Consider the following 26,293-nt stretch of genomic DNA (forward strand, 5'->3'; position numbering starts at 1 on the left):
CACTTGGAAATTTCATATTTCAAGTATTTATTCCATTGGGAAAAAAAGATCATTTTCAAATGATCAGAGATTTAAGTGAGTCAATTCGACATTTAATACTGAACCTTCATTAATTACATCAGAAAATGAGTCTGGTCTAGAGCATAAATCGTGCCACTTCAGCTACATTATTCCAAGGAAATTTCAATGATCAAAATATAATTACATAGTGCTCTTCTCGATAAGATGGTCTTTAAAAGAAAATAATGTTGTAAAGCCCTATATCGGTCATCAGGTATAGCAAACCCAATCAAGAGATCAATCTAACCTTCGGCACTTCTAGCAGGATTGCTTGTCAGCCCTCTTTGATGTTTCAAATTAGATTTTTTCTCTCTCAGTATTTCTAAGCTATTCAAAGCAGTCTGGGGTTCAGTCATGAATTTTAAATCTGAGAGACTCTTTGCGAACTCAGAAAGCCGAGAGGAATTTCCAGAAGTACCCCCGGTTTCTATGCAGTCTCTCGAGCTTTCTATTTTCCGAGTTTCGAAGGATGAATTTCCAGTGTTTCTCATCTCTTCAAATTCTTCTTCAGCCGCTTCAACTTCTTTAGAAACAGAGTGTTCTTTTATCAGAGAGTTAGGGAAAGTGTTGGAAATGGGAATACTTGTCATATCAAGCATGTGACATCCAGGATGACTTTCAGTAATATTTAAGAGTGATGAGGTGCCAGCTCTTTTAGAGGCTAGTGGTAAAACCACCATCTGGTTGCCATCATCATCATTACCCGAGGAAATTCCTAAAACATTGTTTTGGTAGAGAGTGTCTTCAGAGGGTGGGGTATTATTTGGAAGATTTGGGTCTACAGTTGTGCTTGGAAGGGAAAGGTGATGAGAAATTGTTTTGGTCTCTTCAGATCTGGTTACTTTTCCATCACAAATGCTGTCAATCCAGCCATTATGAATAAATCTATCATAATCCTCTTCATCGCTCACCAATAAATCATTAGTTTTTGATAAGTCAGATAAGTCAGAAGATAAGTCAGAGTTGGTCTTACTGACTAAAATTTCAGGGCTCGGTGTCTCTCTTGACCCCTCTTTTGCACGGTTTTCCATTTTTGAATAGTTTAGATCGATCAAGGAAAAGTCTCCATGAATTTTTTCATTTTCACCCAAGATTACGGATGTGTTAGCACAAAGTTGTGCCCTTGGAGATTCTTTCATCTGACAATCAATAGTTTCCAAGGCTGATTCCTTAAGCTTACTATCAATAGTTTCCAAGGCTGATTCTTTAAGCTTACAATCGATAGCTTCCAAGGCTGATAAACATTCACTATCCATTTCCAGGCTGCTACATTCAGTCCCACCTTCGCTTTCAGCACTTAGGTCCCCGTCCCTTGCCAAAACCCCCTTAGACCAATCCTCAGAATCCAGGGGAATGCTGGAGAATCCTATTTCAGGGTCGGTCATGTCAAAACTGCCCAAGTTAAAAGTAACCTGCAAGAAAGATTTTGCTGTGACTGTACAACTATTAGAGTCTTCATTTTCAACTCCAGTTTGGGAAGTAAAGCCTGTGGCAATTTCAGAAGTCCCTGAATCATTGCCCTCCTTGGCAGGATCAGTTTGGAGCAGAGGAACAACTTTTAGATTGTTCATCTCTGCTTCTGCAATTCTATTTTCCTCACAAGAACTTCCTCCAAAGGCGACAGGCTTTTTCTGACATCTCGAATAATCAAAAATAGAAAGCATTTCACTGTCTCTCTTCATGCTGGAGTCAAATAATAAGGACTCGTTCTGTCCAACATGACGGGCACCTGGTGAAATTGCCATCTGGTCACTTCCATAGAACGAAGACTCTTGAAAATCTAGTTTACTACCCCAGGCAGATCCGTCATGGTCATCATCCATTATGAGCTGGTCACAATCCCCTGTCAACCCTTTTTCAATAGCCTGGAAGAGAGCTGTAGAAACGTCTGTATCCTTTTGGCTAGAACGATGGTGCAAATCTAAGTTTAAACTGTCACCCTGGTCTTTGAGACTCCCTTCTAAATCACTTCCATTACATATCTGTGTAGATGAAGTCTGGGGTAAACACACATCCCATCGACTTCCATTACTTTCAGTGTTACTTACATTATGTTGTTGAGGTTCAACACATTCTGAGTTTATTGCCTCTGTGTTCTCTTGCTCATCGATTAGCTTTGGTTCATCAGAACACCCCACTCTTTCTGACGGCTGTTGACGGGGAAGCTGCTTTGTAATATCACAGGTGTTCGGCTCCTCAAAGTTAGGGGTTGACTTGGACCTCAGCAAAGCTAAAATCTGTGCTTTGCTTCTGATGTTTCGGGAGATTACTGACTCTCCAGCTGTCTCATCACCTCTTTTCATATCCTTCGAAGAGTCCGACTGCATATTCCCAGCATCGAAAATGGAACAGAATTCACTGCCATCATGTGTTGCGTTCTGGTCAAGCTGGACGGAAGGAGTGGACGGAAGAGAAGAGACAGACGTGCTTCGACCCTCGCTATACTTGCAGACGACAACGCTTTCTGGATCTGTGGACAAGGGAGTTTCTGCGGTGGTCTTGTGAGTAGTAGAAAACAATGGTGATGTACAGTAGAACTGAGGAGAGGCAGGGTGAGCCTCCTTAGAAAGATAGGATGTGTTTGATGCACCTTCTCCTGGGACTGCCATTTTCTTCGGCACTTGACGAGGCCCTTGGAAGCCCTAAGGAAATAAAACATATAAAAATAAATCATGGGCACCACAATCGCACTAATGATATCAAATTATCTGTATCAAAAAATAGAACGTTTGTATGTGTTCGGTTGGAGTTTTATTCAGAGGCAAAGCCAAAATAAAAGTATTTTACTAAAATGACATATAAATTTACTATTCAAAGTAGCAAAAAAGTCCCCTAGAGCTAGTTTTCTTCAATTGGCTCTGCATTCCAAAATGTATTTTAAATAAGGAACGTACTTGTTAATAATTTATTCTTTTTTTGAATGAGGAATATACTTAATGATAATTGACTCATTTTTAGAATACATCTATCTATATGTTCCGAGACTTACTGTAAACTTCCTTTTTAAGCCAGCAGGTTGATATGGTAAAGACAGGCCATAGATTTTCTTCATCTCCATTGTATTTAACATGAAAGCTTCTTTTTTGACATTGCTTTCATCAACTTTGATCTCTTCAACTGTGATTAAGTATCGATCGCTTTCTAAGTCGTCGCCAGGTTTCACCTAAATTCCAAAGGATAAGCAAAATACCTAGTTGGCGCCCCATACTCATAAACTGGTGGCCCATGCAGCCCACTCAAGAACTACAAAAATGAATATGAACAAGCATTTTTGTTCCAACAATCATTTAGATTGTGAGCCCCAGGAGGGACCTGATTATTTAGTAGCTCCTCTGGAGTTTAGTAAAGTGCTTAGTACATGGTAACTGCTAAAGAAAATGTTCAGTCAGTGGTATTGAATGCTTATTATGTGCAGAGCATTGTACTAAGTGCTTGGGAGAGTACAACACAATTGAGTTGGTAGGTACTGAGTTGGTAGGTACGATACCTCCCCTTAAGGATCTTATAAGTTAAACAACCTCAGTTGCTTTACAATGTAGCCTGCTTTTTTTAAAAAAAAAAAAGTTATGTTTTAGTTCTAACTATATGTCAAACAATGTTCTAAGTGCTGGGTTAGATACAAGTTAATTAGGTCAGACACAGTCCCTGTCCCACATGGAGCTCACAGCCTAAGTAGGAAGGAGAACAGCTATTTAATTCCCATTTTACAGTTGAAGAAACTGAGGCCCAGAGAAGTTAAGTGACTTATCCAAGGTCACACAGCAAGCAATTGGCAGAGACGGGATTTGAACCCAGGTCCGTGCTCTTTCCAGAAGGCCGTGCGGCTTTATGATAGTAGAAGGCAATTTATATTTAATTAGTTACGATATTTATTAAGCACTTACTATGGGCCAGGCACTGTGCTAAGAAATGGGAGTAAATAAGTGAGAAACAGTCCAGACAAGATTCCTGTCCCACAGTGGGCTCAGAATCTAGGTTTGTGGGGACAAACACAGAAAAGATGAATTGTAGACAATGGGAGCAATGAAAAATACGAGAATAAAAGACAGTGGGAGAAATTAACAGATGAACAATAGTAGGAGTAACACTGCTATTCCTCAGTTTTTTGCTTCCACTCTGTCACAACTTTCCGCTGTTCTAACAGGTGGGAAGTTCCGCTGTTTCTGGCACCCCACTCCTGATGTTGGGAAAGGAGTGATGGCCTCTCGGGGTGATGAGCTGGAAGGGGGGCTGCTCTAAGGAGGAGTGGTTTCGGGGACTCAAGGTGGCTCCAATAGTTATTGAATAGTAACATTTGCCAAACCCGTCGGATTGCCTCTATTTATTGACGAATTGTACTTTCCAAGCGCTTAGTACAGTGCACTGCACAAAGTAAGCGCTCAGTAAATACGACTGAATGAATGTATTCTTTCAACGATGGACATTATAAAAATCAGCTCTCATTACACTACTCAGAGACTGTTCTTTTGCCTCAGCAGATGCAATCATTTCAACATTTGGAAGACTAATGCCCACTAACTACATGACATACTGGCATACTAGAAATGCATTTAAGCAACATATTTTGTGAAAGGAGTATTCAAAAGGACTCTCTGAAAGTGATAAAAACGAGAGAAAAAATTACCTCACGTTGCTTAAGAAATATACTCTCCAAAGCCTGGCCTTTGTCATCATATAAAGTTGCCTGCATTAAAACAGAAACAGCATTAAGAAAATAAACATTATCACACACTAGTAGAACAGCAGAGTGGGGGCATTAAAAAAAACCACCCTGGGCATAATAATAATAATCACCATTTATGGCTTAGCTAGGTTTTTTGTTTATTTTTACTGTTAAGAACTTTAGCTTCTCAAGTTAGCAGGTTTGGGATCTGCATTCTCTTGTCTGCTGGCTCATAAATTCTGGAGAATATTCTCTAAAAGGATAATCACAGTTACAATTCAAAGTAACCCTGTAGGAATGGGATGCTTGGATGAAATCTGCTGGTTTAAAATCATTATCTCTGAACTTTTGTAGTTTTCTACTGAGGATGCTAGGCCTGCACTTACCTTACTTCCTCCTGTATTGGTCTTTAAAATTCCATCTTGCCATATTTTGGCTTTCTTCGTCTTCTGATGAGTATATAACACCTTACATATATAAAAGCAGGCATTTAAAGAACGGTCTGTTACAGTCCTGCACACATTTCTAATCCATATAAATTATGAGCTAAGAGAGCCCAAATGAAAAACTTACCGTAAATTCTTGCGAGGCCATTACTTCTGTGGTAGTGGTTCACATCTTTTCACAACCTGCAGGAGGAGAGAATTAACACTGAACTCTACTGAAAAATGCAAGATGTCCGTGCCACCTGTTTTCCCACAAGGGGAAAGGAAATGGGATAACCCAAAAAATTCAGTTCCTTCGAAATGAGGATAATGAAATCAAAATTAGGTAATGCAACCATATTTTTATTTAAGGACTTCCTTGATCATCGAATTCCACCTGTAAAATATTGTCTAGCTCTTCTTAAAATTGAAAATAGTAGAAAGTAATTGGTTATTTTCCCCCTTGACTGGTGAATGACTTCCAAGCTGTCCTTTAGCTAAATCTCCAGCTTTCCCTTTCCTAAATTGCTACCGAATCACCACACGGTGGCATTTTGCTTTTTTCACTGTGTGTTCCTTGTTCAATCCCAACGTTGCTCATTAGACTGTTAATTAAGTATATTGTGTCCATCTCTCTATTCCTCCAAACCCTCCACTGGCTTCTTGTGTGTCCTGCTGAATCACACCCAATTTCCTCACCCTCAGGGTCAAGACACTGCCCCGCTCCCCCATCTTACGGGATCATGCCTACCTGCTCTGCTGTACTGAACTCTCCCAATGAAACAATCAAACAATCGTTTTTGTTGAGCACTTACTGTGGTCAGAGCACTTACTAAGTGCTTGAGAGAATACATTACGGTAGCAGATTCCCTGCCCACAACAAGCTTAAAGTCTAGATGGCTAGGTTGTGACCACAGGACGCTAACCAATCAATCAATCATATTTATTGAGCGCTTACTGTTTGCAGAGCACTGTACTAAGCGCTTGGGAAGTACAAGCTGGCAACATATAGAGACAGTCCCTACCCAGTAGCAGCTGGATGTATTATGATAAAAGAAGCAGTGCTTCCTGAACGCCAGTTGGGTTTTCCGCAGGCCAAGTTCCCTCCATGGGGCAGGGACTGTGTCCAGCCCAATTTACGTATACCCACCCAGCACTTATCACGGATCCTGGCACATAGTATTATTATTATTATTATTATTATGGTAAGAACTCAGTAAATAAGATTGACTGCCTTTGCAGGCCTAGTTTCCTCCATCCCTATATGGGACAGGGACTGTGTCCAACCCAATTTATGTGTATTCACCCCAGTGCTTAGCACAGTACCTGTCACTGAGTAAGCACTTAACAAATACCACAATTATTATTGTTATTAATACAGTAAGCGCTCAATTAATACAATTAACTGACTGTGTTCCCTCCATCCCTACATTGGGCAGGGATTATGTCCAACCCAATTTGCGTGTACCCATCCAGTGCTTAGCCCAGAGCCTGGCACTTAGTAAGACAGGCTTAACACTTATTCATTCAATCATATTTATTGAGCGCTTACTGTGTGCAGAGCACTGTACTAAGCACTTGGGAAGTACAAGTCGGCAACGTATAGAGACGGTCCCTACCCAACAACGGGCTCACAGTCTAGAAGGGGGAGACAGACAATAAAACAAAACATAGAGACAGGTGACAGTGCTTTGCACATAGTAAGCGCTTAACAAATACCATCATTATTATTATTATGTAGACAGCTGTAGAGACAGGTGACAAAACATGTAGACAGGTGTGAGTACCACAATTATTATTATTATTACTACAGTAAGCGCTCAATAAATACAGTTGTCTGAGTGTGCAGGCCTCCATCCCTACGTGGGAAAGGGATTGGGCCCAACCCAATTACGTGTATCCCCCCCGCAGCACTTAGCCCAGAGTCTGGCACTTAGTAAGACAGACTTAACAGTAAGCGTTTAACAAGTACCACAATTATTATTACTATTATTACAGTAAGCATTCAATAAATACAGTTGTCCGAGTGCACAGGTCTGGTCTCCTCTTTCCTCCCCTGTGATGCGCAGGCCCCAAGCAGCACCTTTGTCCACTCCCTTTCATTCATTCCTTCAATCGTATTTTTTGAGCGCTTCCTGTGCGCAGACCACTGGACTAGGCACTGGGAAAGTACAATTCCCGTTGTTGGGTCGGGATCATCTCTATATGTTGCCAATTTGTACTTCCCAAACGCTTAGTCCAGTGCTTCCCAGATTGAGCCCCCTTTTTCCACTCCTCCTCCCCATCGTCCCCACTCTCTGCCCTACCTCCTTCTCCTCCCCACAGCACTTGTATATATTTGTACAGATTTATTACTCTGTTTATTTTACTTGTACATATTTACTACTCTATTTTATTAATGATGTGCAGATAGCTGTAATTCTACATATTCTGACGGTTTTGATACCTCTCTACGTGTTCTGTTTTGTTGTCTGTCTCCCCCTTCTAGACTGTGAAGCTGTTGTTGGGTAGGGACCGTCTCTATATGTTTCCCAATTGTACTTCCCAAGCGCTTAGTACAGTGCTCTGCACACTGTAAGTGCTCAAGAAATACGATTGAATGAATGACTATCCACGGGTCTGAGAGTCTGAGAAGTCCTAAAAAGCACAGAAGAAATACGATTGAATGAATGAATGAATGATCTGCACATAGTGCTCAAGAAATACGATGGAATGAGTGAATGCTCTGCACACTGTATGTGCTCAAGAAATACGAATGAGTGAATGAATGAATGCTCTGCACACTAAGTGCTCAATAAATACGACTGAATGAATGAATGCTCTGCACCCTGTAAGCGCTCAAGAAATACAATTGAATGAATGAATGCTCTGCACACTGTAAGCGCTAAATCAATCAATCGTATTTATTGAGCGCTGTGTGCAGAGCACTGTACTAAGCGCTTGGGAAGCACAAGTTCGCAACATATGGAGACAGTCCCTACCCAACAGTGGGCTCACAGTCTAGAAATACGATTGAATGAATAAATGCTCTGCACACAGTAAGTGCTCAAGAAATATGATTGAATGAATGCTGTGCACACTGTAAGTGCTCAAGAAATATGAATGAATGAATGCTCTGCACACAGTAATAATAATAATGATGGCATTTGTTAAGCACTTACCATGTGCAAAGCACTGTTCCAAGTGCTGGGGGGATACAAGGTGATCAGGTTGTCCCACGTGGGGCCCACAGTCTTAATCCCCATTTTACAGATGAGGTAACTGAGGCTCAGAGAAGTGAAGTGACTTGCCCAAGGTCACACAGCAGACATGTGGCAGAGCCAGGATTCAAACCCATGACCTTTGACTCCAAAGCCCGGGCTCTTTCCACTGAGCCACGCTGCTTCTCTGGAAAGAATGAATGAATGCTCCGCACACAGTAAGCGCTCAACAAGTGATGGAATGAATGAACGCTCAGCGCACAGCGCTCAATATTGAATGAATGAATGCTCTGCACAAAGTAAGCGCTCAATAAGTGATGGAATGAATGAACGCTCAGCGCACAGCACTCAATATTGAATGAATGAATGCTCTGCACACAGTAAGCGCTCAATAAGTGATGGAATGAATGAACGCTCAGTGCACAATATTGAATGAATGAATGCTTTGCACATAGTAAGCGCTCAATAAGTGATAAAATGAATGAACGCTCATATTGAATGAATGAATGCTCTGCACACAGTAAGTGCTCAATAAGTGATGGAATGAATGAGCGCTCAATATTGAATGAATGAATGCTCTGCACACAGTAAGCGCTCAATAAGTGATGGTATGAATGAACGCTCAATATTGAATGAATGAATGCTCTGCACACAGTAAGCGCTCAATAAGTGATGGAATGAATGAACGCTCATATTGAATGAATGAATGCTCTGCACACAGTAAGTGCTCAACAAGTGATGGAATGAACGAACGCTCAGCGCACAATATTGAATGAATGAATGCTCCGCACATAGTAAGCGCTCAATAAGTGATGGAGTGAATGAGCGCTCAATATTGAATGAATGCTCTGCACACAGTAAGCACTCAATAAGTGATGGAATGAATGAACGCTCAGTGCACAATATTGAATGAATGCTCCGCATATAGTAAGCGCTCAGTAAGTGATGGAGTGAATGCACGCTCATATTGAATGAATGAATGCTCTGCACACAGTAAGCGCTCAAGAAGTGATGGAATGAATGAACGCTCAATATTGAATGAATGAATGCTCCGCACATAGTAAGCGCTCAATAAGTGATGGAATGAATGAACGCTCATATTGAATGAATGAATACTCTGCACACAGTAAGCGCTCAATAAGTGATGGAGTGAATGAACGCTCATATTGAATGAATGAATGTCCTGCACACAATAAGTGCTCAATAATTGATGGAGTGAATGAACGCTCATATTGAATGAATGAATGCTCTGCACACAATAAGCGCTCAATAAGTGATGGAATGAATGAGCGCTCAATATTGAATGAATGAATGCTCTGCACACAGTAAGCGCTCAATAAGTGATGGAATGAGTGAGCGCTCAATATTGAGTGAATGAATGCTCCGCACACAGTAAGTGCTCAATAAGTGATGGAATGAATGCTCAGCGCACAATATTGAGTGAATGAATGCTCTCCACATAGTAAGTGCTCAACAAGTGATGGAATGTGAACGCTCAGCGCACAATATTGAATGAATGAATGCTCTGCGCACAGTAAGCGCTCAATAAGTGATGGAATGAATGAGCACTCAATATTGAATGAATGAATGCTCTGCACACAGTAAGCGCTCAACAAGTGATGGAATGAATGAACGCTCAGCGCACAATATTGAATGAGTGAATGCTCCGCACATAGTAAGCGCTCAATAAGTGATGGAATGAATGAGCGCTCAATATTGAATGAATGAATGCTCTGCACACAGTAAGCGCTCAATAAGTGATGGAATGAATGATTGCTCAATACTGAATGAATGCTCTGAGCACAGTAGGCGCTCAATAAGTGATGGAATGAATGAATGCTCAGCGCACAGTGCTCAATATTCAATGGATGCTCTGCACACAGTAAGCACTCAATAAGTGATGGAATGAATGAGCGCTCAATATTGAATGAATGAATGCTCTGCACATAGTAAGCGCTCAATTAGTGATGGAATGAATGAACGCTCATATTGAATGAATGCTCTGCACACAGTAAGTGCTCAATAAGTGATGGAATGAATGAGCGCTCAATATTGAATGAATGAATGCTCTGCACACAGTAAGCGCTCAATAAGTGATGGAATGAATGAACGCTCATATTGAACGAATGCTCTGCACACAGTAAGTGCTCAATAAGTGATGGAATGAATGAGCGCTCAATATTGAATGAATGAATGCTCTGCACACAATAAGTGCTCAATAAGTGATGGAATGAATGAACGCTCATATTGAATGAATGCTCTGCACACAGTAAGCACTCAATAAGTGATGGAATGAATGAATGCTCATATTGAGTGAATGAATGCTCTGCACACAGTAAGCGCTCAATAAGTGATGGAATGAATGAATGCTCAGCGCACAGCGCTCAATATTGAATGAATGCTCTGCACACAGTAAGCACTCAATAAGTGATGGAATGAATGAGCGCTCAATATTGAATGAATGAATGCTCTGCGCACATAGTAAGTGCTCAATAAGTGATGGAATGAATGAACGCTCACATTGAATGAATGAATACTCTGCACACATAGTAAGCGCTCAATAAGTGATGGAATGAATGAACGCTCATATTGAATGAATGAATGCTCTACACACAATAAGTGCTCAATAAGTGATGGAGTGAATGAACGCTCATATTGAATGAATGAATGTTCTGCACACAGTAAGCGCTCAATAAGTGATGGAGTGAATGAATGCTCATATTGAATGAGTGAATGCTCTGCGCACAGTAAGCGCTCAATAAGTGGAGTGAATGAACGCTCATATTGAATGAATGAATGCTCTGCACACAGTAAGCGCTCAATAAGTGATGGAATGAATGAATGCTCAGCGCACAGCGCTCAACATTGAATGAATGCTCTGCACACAGTAAGCACTCAATAAGTGATGGAATGAATGAGCACTCAATATTGAATGAATGAATACTCTGCACACATAGTAAGTGCTCAATAAGTGATGGAATGAATGAACGCTCATATTGAATGAATGAATACTCTGCACACAGTAAGCGCTCAATAAGTGATGGAGTGAATGAACGCTCATATTGAATGAATGAATGTCCTGCACACAATAAGTGCTCAATAAGTGATGGAGTGAATGAACGCTCATATTGAATGAATGAATGCTCTGCACACAATAAGTGCTCAATAAGTGATGGAATGAATGAGCGCTCAATATTGAATGAATGAATGCTCCGCACACAGTAAGCGCTCAATAAGTGATGGAATGAGTGAGCGCTCAATATTGAATGAATGAATGCTCCGCACACAGTAAGTGCTCAATAAGTGATGGAATGAACGCTCAGCGCACAATATTGAGTGAATGAATGCTCTCCACATAGTAAGTGCTCAACAAGTGATGGAATGAATGAACGCTCAGCGCACAATATTGAATGAATGAATGCTCTGCGCACAGTAAGCGCTCAATAAGTGATGGAATGAATGAATGCTCAATATTGAATGAATGAATGCTCTGCGCACAGTAAGCACTCAAGAAGTGATGGAATGAATGAACGCTCATATTGAATGAATGAATGCTCTGCACACAGTAAGCGCTCAATAAGTGATGGAATGAATGAATGCTCAATATTGAATGAATGAATGCTCTGCACACAGTAAGCGCTCAATACGTGATGGAATGAATGAGCACTCAATATTGAATGAATGAATGCTCTGCGCACATAGTAAGTGCTCAATAAGTGATGGAATGAATGAACGCTCATATTGAATGAATGAATACTCTGCACACAGTAAGTGCTCAATAAGTGATGGAGTGAATGAACGCTCATATTGAATGAATGAATGCTCTGCACACAGTAAGCGCTCAATATTGAACGAATGAATGCTCTGCGCACAGTAAGCGCTCAATAAGTGATGGGATGAATGAATGAATGCGCTGTCCACTGGAAGCGCTGAGGCAATACGGTCGAATGAATGAATGAATGAATGACTGGAGACCATCCCTACCCAACAACGGTCTTTCCTGAGGGAACGAGGCCCGCTGCTGCTGCTGCTGCCGCCGCCCAAATCCTTTCCCACTTTTCCCCTTTTAGGTGATTTCGGCATAAGGGGGCCAATTTCGTCGAGCAGGCCCCCTCACAGCCCCGCCATGCCTCGCCTTCTTCTCCCCCCGTCAGGGCCGCCTCAGCGCCTTCCTCAACCTTTCCCGCCTTAACGGGGGCCGTCGCTCTCGCGAGACGAGACCCGCCTCCCCGACGCCGGCCAATCGGGTCCCTCCCCTGCGCGCGCGCGCGGGGGTGACGTCATCGGCCCGCCGCCGTCGCGCGGCGAGTGACGTCAGCGGGAGGGCCGGGAGGCGGCGACGGCGGGCGGGAGGCGAGGTTCCGTTATCCCGCCGAGAGAGCCGGGTGAGTGCCCGGGTGGTGGGTCACGGGTCTCTAATGGCGGGGGGGATAAAGGTTAATTCACAGCTACTTGTTTTCCCTTGCGTCCATCCTTCCCCATCCGTCCGAGTTCTCCCCCCCCCACAACAAGGTTGACTGCGCATGCGCAAAGGTTGCACTGCTAGGGCTGCGGGCGGGGCGCGCATGCGCAAAGCCCCCCGTTGGGCTGCGGACGCGCAAAGCCCCCCGCGTTGGGGCTGCGGGCGGGGCGCGCGTGCGCAAATTTGACCCCGTTGGGGCTGCGGGCGGGGCGCGCGTGCGCAAAGCTCACCCCGTTGGGGCTGCGGGCGGGGCGCGCATGCGCAAAGCTCCTCCCGTTGGGACCATGATGGTGATGATGGCATTTATTAAGCGCTTACTACGTGCAAAGCGCTGTTCTAAGCGCTGAGGAGGTTACAAGGTGATCAGGTTGGCCCACGGGGGGCTCCCAGTCTTCATCCCCATTTTCCAGATGAGGTAACTGAGGCCCAGAGAAGTGAAGTGACTTGCCCAAAGTCACCCAGCTGACAATTGGCAGGGTCGGGATTTGAACCCATGACCTCTGACTCCAAAGCCCGGGCTCTTTTCCACTGAGCCACGCTGCTTCTCGCCTGTGGGCGGGGGAGGGGCTTCATGTGTGGCTGCTTGGCCCGTGCATCTTTGTGGTCCCTCTGCTGCTTTGTGAGATGGCACTGTTTAGCTCAAGGATGCATTCAGGATGCTACACTTTAGTGTAATAATAATAATAATAATAATGTTGGCATTTGTTAAGCGCTCACTATGTTCAAAGCACTGTTTTAAGCGCCGGGGGGGCGGGGGGATACAAAGTGATCAGGTTGTCCCAGGTGGGGTTCACAGTCTTAATCCCCATTTTACAGATGAGGTAACTGAGGCCCAGAGAAGTGAAGTGACTCGCCCAAGGTCACACAGCAGACATGTGGCAGAGCTGGGATTCGAACCCATAACCTCTGACTCCGATCAATCAATCAGTCGTATTTATTGAGCGTTTACTGTGTGCAGAGCACTGCACTAAGCGCTTGGGAAGTCCAAGTTGGCAACATATAGAGACAGTCCCTACCCAACAGTGGGCTCACAGTCTAAAAGGGGGAGACGGAGAGCAAAACCAAACATACAAAATAAAATAAATAGAATAGAAATGTACAAGTAAAATGAATAAATAGAGTAGTAAATATGTACAAACATATATACATATATAAAGGTGCTGTGGGGAAGGGAAGGAGGTAAGATGGGGGGGTGGAGAGGGGGACGAGGGGGAGAGGAAGGAAGGGGCTCAGTCTGGGAAGGCCTCCTGGAGGAGGTGAGCTCTCAGTAGGGCCTTGAAGGGAGGAAGAGAGCTAGCTTGGCGGAGGGGCAGAGGGAGGGCATTCCGGGCCAGGGGGAGGACGTGGGCCGGGGGTCGATGGCGGGACAGGCGAGAATGAGGTACGGTGAGGAGATTAGCGGCAGAGGAGTGGAGGGTGCGGGCTGGGCTGGAGAAGGAGAGAAGGGAGGTGAGGTAGGAGGGGGCGAGGGGATGGACAGCCTTGAAGCCCAGGGTGAGGAGTTTCTGCCAAAGCCCGTGCTCTTTCCACTGAGCCATGCAGCTGCCAGAAGACGGTATTCACTTTGCAAAAAGGAGACCGTTGCCGTTGAGTTTACAAATCCCACATGGCCTGATTCATTCCCTCCACGTGAAAGTGTTGCTTCCAGCTCCGCCGTTTTAATTAGCTAGGGTGGGGCCAAACTTCCCAAATATGTAATAAAGAGAAGACTATACAGAAGCAGCATGGCTCAGTGGAAAGAGCACGGGCTTTGGAGTCAGAGGTCATGGATTCAAATGCCGGCTCCGCCAACTGTCAGCTGTGTGACTTTGGGCAAGTCACTTAACCTCTCTGTGCCTCAGTTACCTCATTTGTAAAATGGGGGTTAAGGCTGTGAGCCCCCCTTGGGACAACCAGATCACCTTGTAACCTCCCCAGCGCTTAGAACAGTGCTTTGCACATAGTAAGCTCTTAATAAATGCCATTATTATTATTATTATATAATAAAGATCAGTCAGCTTTCAATTCAGTGACGTAATGGCATGAGTGGTCCTAAAACCAAAGACCCCTGGCCAAACGGATCATAGATCATTGCATTTACTCAGTCATTCATTTCATTCAGTCGTATTTATTGAGGGCTTACTGTGTACAGAGCACTGTGCTAAGCACTTGGGAAGTACAAATCGGTGATGTATAGAGATGGTCCCTACCCAACAACGGGCTCATAGTCTAGAAGGGAGAGACCGACAGACATTTATATTTCCCTGTCTCTACCGTGTTCAGTTGGAAATGTCAATTAATTTGTGTACACGTGTGTGTACCGTAGAGTTGAAATATCAGACCAGAATTACCCTTCCTGGTGCTCTAAAACTTCAAAGAAATGTCCAAATAAATCATTGTGGTCACCTCACGGAATTCCCTAGGTGTTTTCTTCTCTCAGAAGCCTTCACCGCTGATGGCAGGCAGTGCTTCCCTTACCTCTGGCTATTTCTTCCCCCCCCCACCCCCCTGCCATTGTGAGGTGCATGTTAAACTATATGGGGGGGGAAAGCAGAGAAAAGATCAATCAATCAATCGTATTTATTGAGCGCTTACTGTGTACAGAGCACTGTACTAAGCGCTTGGGAACTACAAGTTGGTAACATATAGAGACAGTCCCTACCCAACAGTGGGCTCACAGTCTAGAAAGGACCTGAACTAGCACTTACCAGTGATTAGAGACATTTTCATTCATTCATTCAATCGTATTTATTGAGCGCTTACTGTGTGCAGAGCACTCTACTAAGTGCTTGGGAAGTACAAGTTGGCAACAACTAGAGACAGTCCCTACCCAACAGCGGGCTCACAGTCTAGAAGGGGGAGACAGACAACGGAACAAAACATATTAATAAAATAAATAGAATAAATATGTACAAGTAAAATAGAGTAATAAATATGTACAAACATATATACATATATACAGGTGCGGTGGGGAGGGGAAGGAGGTAAGGCGGGGGGGATGGGGAGGAGGGGGAGGGGAAAATAACATTTATGTTATTTTCAGAGACTTTGGGCATTAGGATTCTAAGCTCAGTAATAGAAGTGGGCAAATGGGAAGCCGAGAATGTTTGCTACGAACCTCTCTGAGGTCAGTGGGCGAATATTTTGTTCACAAGGTTGGGTCAGGCTGGCAAAGTGGGTGCCAGTCAGGTACAGGTAGAGCTCTGACACAGTTCCACAAAGTGAATCATTCCTACTTAGGGTGAATCAATCAACGGTATTTATTGAGCACTTACTGTGAGCAGAACACTGTACCGAATGCTTGGGAAAGTTCAGTACAACAACAGAGTTGGTAGACGCAATACCTGCCCCTATGGAGCTTATAGTCAGCAATATCTGGTGTGTTCTACGGCTGCACCTGCCTATTGAGGGGCTTGTGGTTCTCTTATGAGGTCAAAGGGACAATGGTTTCTGAAACTTGCAGTCCTCGTGTCTATGCAGGTACCTCAGCATGCGCAATAACGTGACATAGCGTAATAACTTGATTGCTAGAGCCACCAACAGATCTTCAGAGAGCTGTGACCCTCTCAGAAGTCAGCCAAAACACTGGCTGCTGTTAAGTCTTTTCATTGGCGATTGCCTGGGTCAGGCTCAATAGATCAATCAGTGCTATTTATTGAGAGCTTACTATGTGCGGAGCCTATAGTACTAAGCACTTGGGAGAATCCAACAGAATTCCCAGGCATGTTTCCTCTCCATAATGAGCTTATAGTCTTGAGGCTCAAAATTCAACCTTTGGAGGATTCACATAAGCCCACTTCCTTTGATTGTCCTGTGTGGTAGTGGATGGATTGATACCTGGAGATTCTTGAACTATTTAAATCCCAAGTGAATGTAAATCCTAAGTAAATAGCACGGAATTAACCAAGGTTGCTACAGAGTTTGCATTGTGATTTAGCTGCATCTGCTCGCATGATTACACCCACAGAGAAATCTTATCAAGGTAACAAAATAAATTATTATGTCGCATATCTTTTTGGTGTTATGGTTTTCTGTTGATGTAAACTTAAAGTCTTTTGCATTTTCTGGGTTCTTATTGTAGCCTGTCTCTAAATTTTCTCAATATTCCATTATCTCCCTGTGCAATTACTTTTTACAGTGGAAAACAGCAGTCTCTGACTAATACTCCGACATACAAGAGATAAGTGCTCCTTGCATGTGTATGAGAAAGCTTAGCCTTTTTTATTTATTATTAGGGTACACTTTTATAAGGTGGGGGTTTATATTCCTAACAAACCCCACATTAAGGAAAATTCACCATGTAGTATGTATGCTCTGGCCTACATCATATGCTTTGATACAGTTATTCTTCTGACAATGGATCACATCTTCGCCAGATAAACAGCACTGTCACAATTTTCACTAATTCCCTAACAGCATTCAACGGTAATTTCTCCAGAATGCTGGTAGGAAGGTGTAGTTTTTGAAAAACTGCATAGTGCAGTATTATTTTGTAAATTCAAGTTTAGCGATACCTGAATCTTATGTTGGACCAAGTAGACAGAGTGCTAATTGAGATTACATTTAGAGTTGAGTAGCAGTAGCAATCTCCAGAAGCAGATTGAAGAAAAACCTAGTTTGCGCTTGTACAACATTGGCCAAAGTTTGCTTTTATATGATGTTTACCCAAAGTCTTCTAAAAGTATATTTAAAATAAGGGTTATGTAATAGTGGCACAGCTATTGTTGTAGACACGTTTGACACTTTAACAGCCTCAATGGTTTTTGACAGGTATTTAATCAATCTGGTTTTTTGTTGTTGTTCTTATTTAACTTCTAAATGTTTTATGTTAAAAATTCCCAACAGATCCTCTGTTATTTCTTGGGATTAGTATCCTATCATTGTATGAGGCATGTATTAGCATCCTTGCATGTGTATGAGAAAGCTTCGCCTTTTCTATTATTAGGGTGCACTTTTATAAGGCAGGGATTTATATTCCTGACAAACCCCACATTAAGGAAAACTCACCCTGTAGTATGTATGCTCTGGCCTACATCTGGCCTAATGAGGCAAATTAACCTCATTTTTATAATATAGCTTGAATTGGCCAACCAAAATTACAGTTCAGATGCGAACTCAAGATGAACTGCTAGCCTAGTGGTGAAAAAACTTGCAAAGATTAAGGGAAATTACAATTTAATGACTTGCTGACCTTAATGTCTTGAATAGCTAGCTAACGCAGCAGGAAGAGATGCTGAAAGGTGGCAGGAAGGAGAGTCTGATTTACACAACAATCTGCAAAGCCTCTCCATTTTGGGGGGACTAGGGGGGTTGTCATCTTACTGCATTCCAGTATCTCAGCTGTTTCTTCTTTTGGAGGAGGGAGGTATTTCTTAGTCACTTACTATGTGTCGAGCACTGTTCTTAGTGCTGGAGTAGATGCAAATCAATCAGGCCAGATACTGATCTGTCCCACATGGTGCTTATTATCAAGTAGGAGGGAGAACAGGTTCCCCAGTTGAGGAAAGGAAACTGAGGCACAGAGAAGTTAAGTGACTTCCCTAAGCATACCCATGTATCTCCCTATCATCATCATCATCAATCGTATTTATTGAGCGCTTACTATGTGCAGAGCACTGTACTAAGCGCTTGGGAAGTACAGATTGGCAACATATAGAGACAGTCCCTACCCAACAGTGGGCTCACAGTCTAAAAGGGGGAGACAGAGAACAAAACCAAACATACTAATAAAATAAAATAAATAAATATCCTAAAAAAACCTTCCCTGGATCCCACAGGACCCTCCAGTTATCGCCCCAGCTCCTTTCTACCATTCCTTTCCAAATTGCTCGAGTGAATTATTCATTCATTCAATCGTATTTATTGAGCACTCACTGTGTATAGAGCACTGTACTTATCAACAGTCGCTGCCTCTACTTCCTCTCCTCCAGTTCTCTCATCGACCCCCCTGCAGTCTGGCTTTCACCCCCTTCATTCGTGTCAATTAGTCGTATTTATTGAGTGCTTACTCTGTGCAGACCACTTTACTAAGCCCTTGGGAGAGCACAGTATAACAGGGTTAGTAGACGCAATCCGTGCCCACAACGAGCTTACGATCTAGATGGGGAGGTGGACAATGATATAAATAAATTATGGATATATAAATAAGCATTATGGGGCTGCAGGAGGAGTGAATAAAAGGTGAAATTCCAAGTGCAGAGGTGGTGCAGAAGGGAGTTTGGAAAGGAATGGTAGGAGGGAGATAGGGCAATAACTAGAAGGGGCGGTGGGGTCAAGGTAGGGTTATTTTAGGATTGGGGAGACTTGGGCATGTTTGAAGGCAGAGGGGAAGGAACCAGTGGAGAGTGAGCAGTTGAAGATGGAAGTTAAGGAGGGGAGGAGGGACGGGGTGAGAGATTTCATAAGATGAGAGGGAATGGGGTCAGAAGCACAGGTGGCCGGAGTAGCACTTGAGAGGAGGGAGGAGATCTCATCTGAGAATACTTCTGGGAAGGATGGGAGAGGAGCGGAGGGGGTTGGAGAAGGGGGAGGAGTGACTTTGGGAAGCTCAGACCTGATGGAGTTAATTTAACTCAGCCCTCTCCTCTACCAGACAAAACTGTTTCTCCTCCCTTATTGACACCCATGCCCATCATCCCCATCAGCTCTTCCATACATTCAACTCCCTTCTCAGGCCACCAGTTCCTCCCCCTCCTCCTTCCCTCACCCCCAACGATCTGGCCTCCTACTTCATTAACAAAATTAAATCCATCAGGTCCGACCTCCCCAAAGTCACTTCCCCCGCTTCTCCAACCCCCCGGCTCTCAACATTCTCTGCTACTCTCCCATCCTTCCCAGCAGTATCCTCAGAGGAGCTCTCCTCCCTCCTCTCAAGTGCTACTCCGGCCACCTGTGCTTCTGACCCCATTCCCTCTCATCTCATGAAATCTCTCGCTCCATCCCTTCTCCCCTCCTTAACTTCCATCTTCAACCGCTCACTCTCCACTGGTTCCTTCCCCTCTGCCTTCAAACATGCCCATGTCTCTCCCATCCTAAAAAAACCCTCTCTTGACCCCACCTCACCTTCTAGTTATCGCCCCATATCCCTCCTACCATTCCTTTCCAAACTCCTTGAACGAGTTGTCTACACGCGCTGCCTCGAATTCCTCAACAACAACTCTCTCCTCGACCCCCTCCAGTCTGGCTTCCGTCCCCTACATTCCACGGAAACTGCCCTCTCAAAGGTCACCAATGACCTCCTGCTTGCCAAATCCAACGGCTCCTACTCTGTCCTAATCCTCCTTGACCTCTCAGCTGCCTTCGACACTGTGGACCACCCCCTTCTCCTCAACACGCTATCTGACCTTGGCTTCACAGATTCCGTCCTCTCCTGGTTCTCCTCTTATCTCTCCGGTCGTTCATTCTCAGTCTCTTTTGCAGGCTCCTCCTCCCCCTCCCATTCTCTCACTGTGGGGATCCCCAAAGTTCAGTGCTTGGTCCCCTTCTGTTCTCGATCTACACGCACTCCCTTGGCGACCTCATTCGCTCTACGCTGATGACACCCAGATCTACATCTCTGCCCCTGCTCTCTCCCCCTCTCTCCAGGCTTGCATCTCCTCCTGCCTTCAGGACATCTCCATCTGGATGTCCGCCCGCCACCTAAAACTCAACATGTCCAGGACTGAACTCCTTGTCTTCCCTCCCAAACCCTGCCCTCTCCCTGACTTTCCCATCTCTGTTGACGGCTCTACCATCCTTCCCGTCTCACAAGCCCGCAACCTTGTTGTCATCCTCGACTCTGCTTTCTCGTTCACCCCTCACATCCAAGCCGCCACCAAAACCTGCCGGTTTCAGCTCCACAACATTGCCAAGATCCGCCCTTTCCTCTCCATCCCAACCGCTACCCTGCTCGTTCAAGCTCTCATCCTATCCCGTCTGGACTACTGCATCAGCCTTCTCTCTGATCTCCCATCCTCGTGTCTCTCCCCACTTCAATCCATACTTCATGCTGCTGCCCGGATTATCTTTGTCCAGAAACGCTCTGGGCATATTACTCCCCTCCTCAAAAATCTCCAGTGGCTACCAATCAATCTGCGCATCAGGCAGAAGCTCCTCACCCTGAGCTTCAAAGCTCTCCATCACCCTGCCCCCTCCTACCTCACCTCCCTTCTCTCCTTCTCCAGCCCAGCCCACACCCTCCGCTCCTCTGCAGCTAATCTCCTCACCGTACCTCGCTCTCGCCTGTCCCGCCATCGACCCCCGGCCCACATCCTCCCCCGGGCCTGGAATGCCCCCAATCTCTCTGCCCATCCGCCAAGCTAGCTCTCTTCCTCCCTTCAAGGCCCTGCTGAGAGCTCACCTCCTCCAGGAGGCCTTCCCAGACTGAGCCCCTTCCTTCCTCTCCCCCTCGTCCCCCTCTCCATCCCCCCATCTTACCTCCTTCCCTTCCCCACAGCACCTGTATATATGTATATATATTTGTGCGTATTTATTACTCTATTTTACTTGTACATATCTATTCTATTTAATTTTGTTAGTATGTTTGGTTTTGTTCTCTGTCTCCCCCTTTTAGACTGTGAGCCCACTGTTGGGTAGGGACTGTCTCTATATGTTGCCAACTTGTACTTCCCAAGCGCTTAGTACAGTGCTCTGCACACAGTAAGCGCTCAATAAATACGATTGATGATGATGATGAAGTAGGAGGCCAGATCGTTGGGGTTGCGGGAAAGATGAGGGGGAGGAACAGGGGGCCTGAGAAGGGAGTTAAATGTACAGAAGAGCTGACGGGGATGATGGGCATGGGTGTCAATAAGGGAGGAGAAATAGTTTTGCCACTGGATTATATAAGCCCCTTATTGGGCAGAGATCATGTCACCCAAGTACTTAGAGTGGTCTGGATGATGCAGGCACTCTCAATAAGTACCATTGGTTGATTAATAGAGGAGGTAGCAGGGAGGGTTAGACATTGTACTTTTTAATTACCTCTAGGGCATGTAGGTGAGGAATAGGAAATTTAGACGTGTCTTCTTTGTGGCCCTACAAAGAAGACACGTCTAAATTTGTCGACACTTGCGTATGAAACAGCCTCAACCACAAATGGCAGGGTAAAATTATCAGCCAAAAGTTATTGAATCAATCAGTGGTATTTCGTGATTGCTTACTGTGTGCAGAGCACTGTACTAAGCACTTGGGAGAGTACACTATTACAGTTGGTGGGCGTGTGCCCTGCCCACAAGAAACATACATTCTGGAGATTACAGTTAAATATGAATTCTGGGTTGTACCTGTAATCAAAGCAGGTAATTCAGAGAGGAACTTCTCTTCACATTGTGGTTATAAGTACAAGCGTAAAGGGTCACAAGGATGTAAGAACGTATTCGGGGAGAGAATTAGTTTACCAGCAGTGATGGAATATAATATTGGAGTTGGAGGCAGGAGGGGCTTTTGGAGCCTGGGGTACATCAGTAGTTAGTTATTGGAGAAATGCACCTAGAAAGCGTCAGCAAAAATTGCCTTTGGGAATTTTACTATGCAAGATGAAAAGCCAGTACAAAGTGGCTCTTAATTGACTTTAGAAAACAAGTGAGTCATGAATGTGAGTTTTGGAAAGATAGGACATATATATATATATATATATATCACTTATCCACAAAGCAATTCTACCTGCTCAATTATATACATATATATATATGTAATTGAGCAGGTAGAATTGCTTTGTGGGTAAGTGATAGATATATATATAATCTATCACTTATATACCATTCCCCCAACTTACCCACATATATATATATATATATATATATATATATATATATATATATATATATGTAACTGAGCAGGTAGAATTGCTTTGTGGGTAAGTTGGGGGAATGGCAAAAATCAGCAGACAGGAGTTAAAATATAGGAGCATCAAGAAAGTGGATGCTACAGTAGGTAGAGTCTGGGGGTCAGAGGAGAGAACAGATTCTGTGTAAATTACCGCGGTTAAGGAAAAAAGCCATTAAGGAGAAGTAGCAGCCCAGGATATTATCAGTGTGAATCTGATTGCGAGAGTGGAACTTATATTTAACAAGTAAGATCAGGTCCGTGAAATGAACTCAAATGTTAAATGTGTCACTGGGAAAGTGGGGTGGATACAAGCAAATCGAGTTGGACACAGTCCCTGTCCCACGTGGGACTCACAGTTTCAAGCCCCATTTTACATTTGAGGTAACCGAAGAACAGAGAAGTGAAGTGACTTGCCAAGCAGACAAGTGGTAGAGTCGGGATTAGAACCCAAGATCTTCTGACTCCCAGTACTCAAGACATTCCTTTGTATGATCCCCTGAAAGGTTTTTTTTTCTGGCAGTCACAAACCCATTTTATTTTAGCTAGAAATTATGGAGCTTCTTTCTTATAAACATTCAAACAATTTTGAGAAAATTATTTTTCTTTTACTCTAGAAATGACAGACGTTTTCTGTCGCTACTGTTACAGGAATTGAAATATTTATTCCCTGTAATTTTGTTAAGATTCCAGAAATGGAACCCGAGAATGGAAATCAAGACAAGGCCATGGAAGAGGAAACTACTGAACAGAAAAAAGAGCGAGAGAAAAAGAAGCGGTCCCGAGTGAAGCAGGTGCTTTCAGACATTGCCAAGCAGGTGGATTTCTGGTTTGGAGACGCCAATCTTCACAAGGACCGATTTCTTCGGGAGCAGATAGAGAAGTCCAGAGATGGCTGTAAGTGAGCTTTTTGAAGAGCAGGGGGGAGAAGGAAGATCTATTTCAAGTTCCAAACTTGACTTCCGGGGCTGAGGGCTCTCAAAAATAAGCATAACTTTACGTCTAGTTGGAGAGGCGAGACAAACAATGGCATTTTTTTTTCGTTTTAAACTAGAGATGTTTTGTGTTTGATAAATTATGCTAACTACAAAACAGTTTATCTTTCGCAGACATATAGATTTTACATGTGTATATAGTGATTACACAAAGTAATCTCAGTTTAGTGTCATGTATATTACATATTTACAAAAATACATATTTTGTCTGCATACTGGAAAGAACACTTTAGCTTGATACGAACTAATCCCTTCAAAAAAGCTGTTCATCCATAATTTAGAACAGTAGAGAATACTCATCCTGCAAAAAAATGAGAATTCCAGTGTCACCAATTGTCACAGTGATTATATTTTTATGATTGTGATTATTTGGTCGTCCATATACCGAAGTTAGAATACATAATTAGGACAGATTGGTCATTTATCATAGGACTGAATCTCATGATCAGTTTTAATGCAATCATAAATATTCAGCAGGAAGTCATTCTTTTTCTTGTAGTAGAGGATTCAGTTTTCCATGTTATTGGGGAAAAGTGGGGTTAATGGAAATCATTGGTAATCAAAACATTCTTTTGAGACATTAGACATCAGTCTTTACCCTAGATCAAGTGGCAGAATTGACCAGTTTGAATTGCCCCTTTTCTTTTCCCCACTGTTTGGTGGAGTAAGCCCAATGAGTGCCCAAAAAACAGCAGAAGGGAAGACAAAAATGCATAGTTAACCTACAGTTTGGATAGTAGGCTATTTTTAGCATATGGATTTTCAAATATAAAAATTGTGAGTTATGCAGGAGCTAATAATCTGGTTTTATTTTTTTTTCTACTTCAAAGCACATAAAATTAGGGGTTTCGTTTTAACTTTTATGACTCAGGTACAGATAGCTGATTGGCAAGGATTTCTTTGGTAATGTTGCTTTTCAGGATTAGCAAATTATGCAACATCACAGCTACCTGTTGAATTGTTTAGATTTACTCCATAATTTTTCATGAGCAGCAGTGAGGCCTAGTAGGAAGAGCATGGGAATGAACCAGGAGACTTGGACGTCCCAGCTGCAAAACAGCCTTCTCTGTGACCTTGGGCAAGTCGTTTAACGTATCGGAGTCTCAGTTTTCTTATTTGTGAAATGGGGATCAGATGTATGGTTTCACTCCCTCTTTGATTGAAAGCGGTGTCTAGAATGAGAACTGTGTCTTCGCTTACATCTTCCTTGGCATTTTGATTAATGTTTTGCACATTTATGTGTGCGTAATAAGTACCATAATTGTTAAAAAGTGCTTAGTACAGTGCTGTGCACACAGTAAGCGCTTAATAAATACGATTGAATGAATGAATGAATAAAAACATTCAAACATTTTCTAGGGGTAGAAGTTGCCTTAAATAATAATTATTATAGTATTTAAGCGCTTACTATGTGCCAGGAATTGTACTAAGCACTGGGGTGGATTCAAGCAAATCCGACTGGGCAGTCCCTGTCCCACATGGAGCTCAGTCTTCATCCCCATTTTACAGATGAGGGAACTAAGGCCCAGAGAAGTGAAATGACTCTCCCAAGGTCACACAGCAGATAAGTGGAGGATCCAGGATTAGAACCCATGCCTTCTGATTCCCAGGCCCATGGTCTATCCACTATGCCACGCTGCTTCTATGCTTATATCAATCAATCGTATTTATTGAGCGCTTACTGTGTGAAGAGCACTGTACTAAGCGCTTGGGAAGTACAAGTTGGCAACATATAGAGACGGTCCCTACCCAACACTGGGCTCACAGTCTATATCTGACTGTGACAAAACAGCCTATATCTATATCTGACAAAACTGTCTATATTATACCCTGCTGAAACCCTAAAAAGTCACCCCTTAGCTATATTTTAAAGCCCCTAACGCTGAAGGCTGAGGGTTTTCTGCAGTCTGTAGCCAGTAATCATTGCAGTATCCGTTAAGCGCTTACTATGTGCCAGGCACTGTACTAAGCTCTGGGGTGGATACAAGCAAATTGGGTTGGACGCAGTCCCTGTCCCACATAGAGAAGCAGCGTGGTTCAGTGGAAAGAGCACGGAATTTGGAGTCAGAGGTCATGGGTTTGAATCCTGACTCTGCCACTTGTCAGCTGTGTGACTCTGGGCAAGTCACTTAACTTCTCTGGGCCTCAGTTACCTCATCTGTAAAATGGGGGTGAAGACTGTGAGCCCCCTGTGGGACAACCTGATCACCTTGTATAACCCCAGTGCTTAGTACAGTGCCTTGCACATAGTAAGCGCTTAATAAATGCCATTATTATTATTATTATTGTGGGGCTCACGGTCTCAGTCCCCATTTTACAGGTGAGGGAACTGAGGCTCAGAGACTTACCCAAGGTCACACAGCGGACACATGGCGGAGCTGGGATTAGAATCCATGATAGCACCTAACACAATGCCAAGAGCCCTTGTGGACACCCAACAAATGTTAATTGGGACATGTGAAATGGCAATACCAGGACACCTATTTTTAGAGATCATCTCCTGTTTCAAAGTATGTTTTCAAATGCGTGTGTTCTCTTAAAATAGGTTTGTTTTTATTCCATGTTGTTTAGAAATATTACAGTGTGGATTTTTTTTCTTGAATTTCACATCCCTTCCAACCATTGCCACCCATAATAAACATGGGCATTAAACTTGTCCAAATCTTTTGAGAATAAGCCGAGCTGGGCTTTCTCCCATATCATCG

At 43.5% G+C, this 26,293-nt stretch overlaps 2 protein-coding genes across 8 annotated transcripts in view; one reads left to right on the forward strand and one right to left on the reverse strand.

The window, feature by feature from the left end:
- The window catches only part of ZGRF1 (zinc finger GRF-type containing 1), a 56,068-nt gene extending 43,558 nt beyond the window's left edge, over positions 1-12,510 (reverse strand). For 4 of the 6 annotated variants that reach the window (XM_038755217.1, XM_038755215.1, XM_038755213.1 and 1 more), the window contains exons 1-6: positions 12,333-12,510; positions 5,297-5,352; positions 5,110-5,190; positions 4,685-4,744; positions 3,050-3,223; positions 308-2,702 (exon numbers count right to left, since the gene is read on the reverse strand). In XM_038755217.1, the coding sequence (XP_038611145.1) occupies positions 308-2,702; positions 3,050-3,223; positions 4,685-4,744; positions 5,110-5,190; positions 5,297-5,317 (2,731 nt within the window). In that variant the 5' untranslated portion in view covers positions 5,318-5,352; positions 12,333-12,510. The remainder of the gene's footprint in view (positions 1-307; positions 2,703-3,049; positions 3,224-4,684; positions 4,745-5,109; positions 5,191-5,296; positions 5,353-12,332) is intronic. The other 2 variants (XM_038755216.1, XM_038755218.1) reach the window with 2 other exon arrangements.
- A 150-nt stretch (positions 12,511-12,660) lies between these two features.
- LARP7 (La ribonucleoprotein 7, transcriptional regulator) overlaps positions 12,661-26,293 on the forward strand; it is a 28,569-nt gene continuing 14,936 nt past the window's right edge. For both annotated transcript variants that reach the window (XM_038755315.1, XM_038755316.1), the window contains exons 1-2: positions 12,661-12,733; positions 23,280-23,490. In XM_038755315.1, the coding sequence (XP_038611243.1) occupies positions 23,289-23,490 (202 nt within the window). In that variant the 5' untranslated portion in view covers positions 12,661-12,733; positions 23,280-23,288. The remainder of the gene's footprint in view (positions 12,734-23,279; positions 23,491-26,293) is intronic.

Source organism: Tachyglossus aculeatus, chromosome 12 (assembly GCF_015852505.1).
Source record: "Tachyglossus aculeatus isolate mTacAcu1 chromosome 12, mTacAcu1.pri, whole genome shotgun sequence".
In the NCBI taxonomy this organism is placed as follows: Eukaryota; Metazoa; Chordata; class Mammalia; order Monotremata; family Tachyglossidae; genus Tachyglossus; species Tachyglossus aculeatus.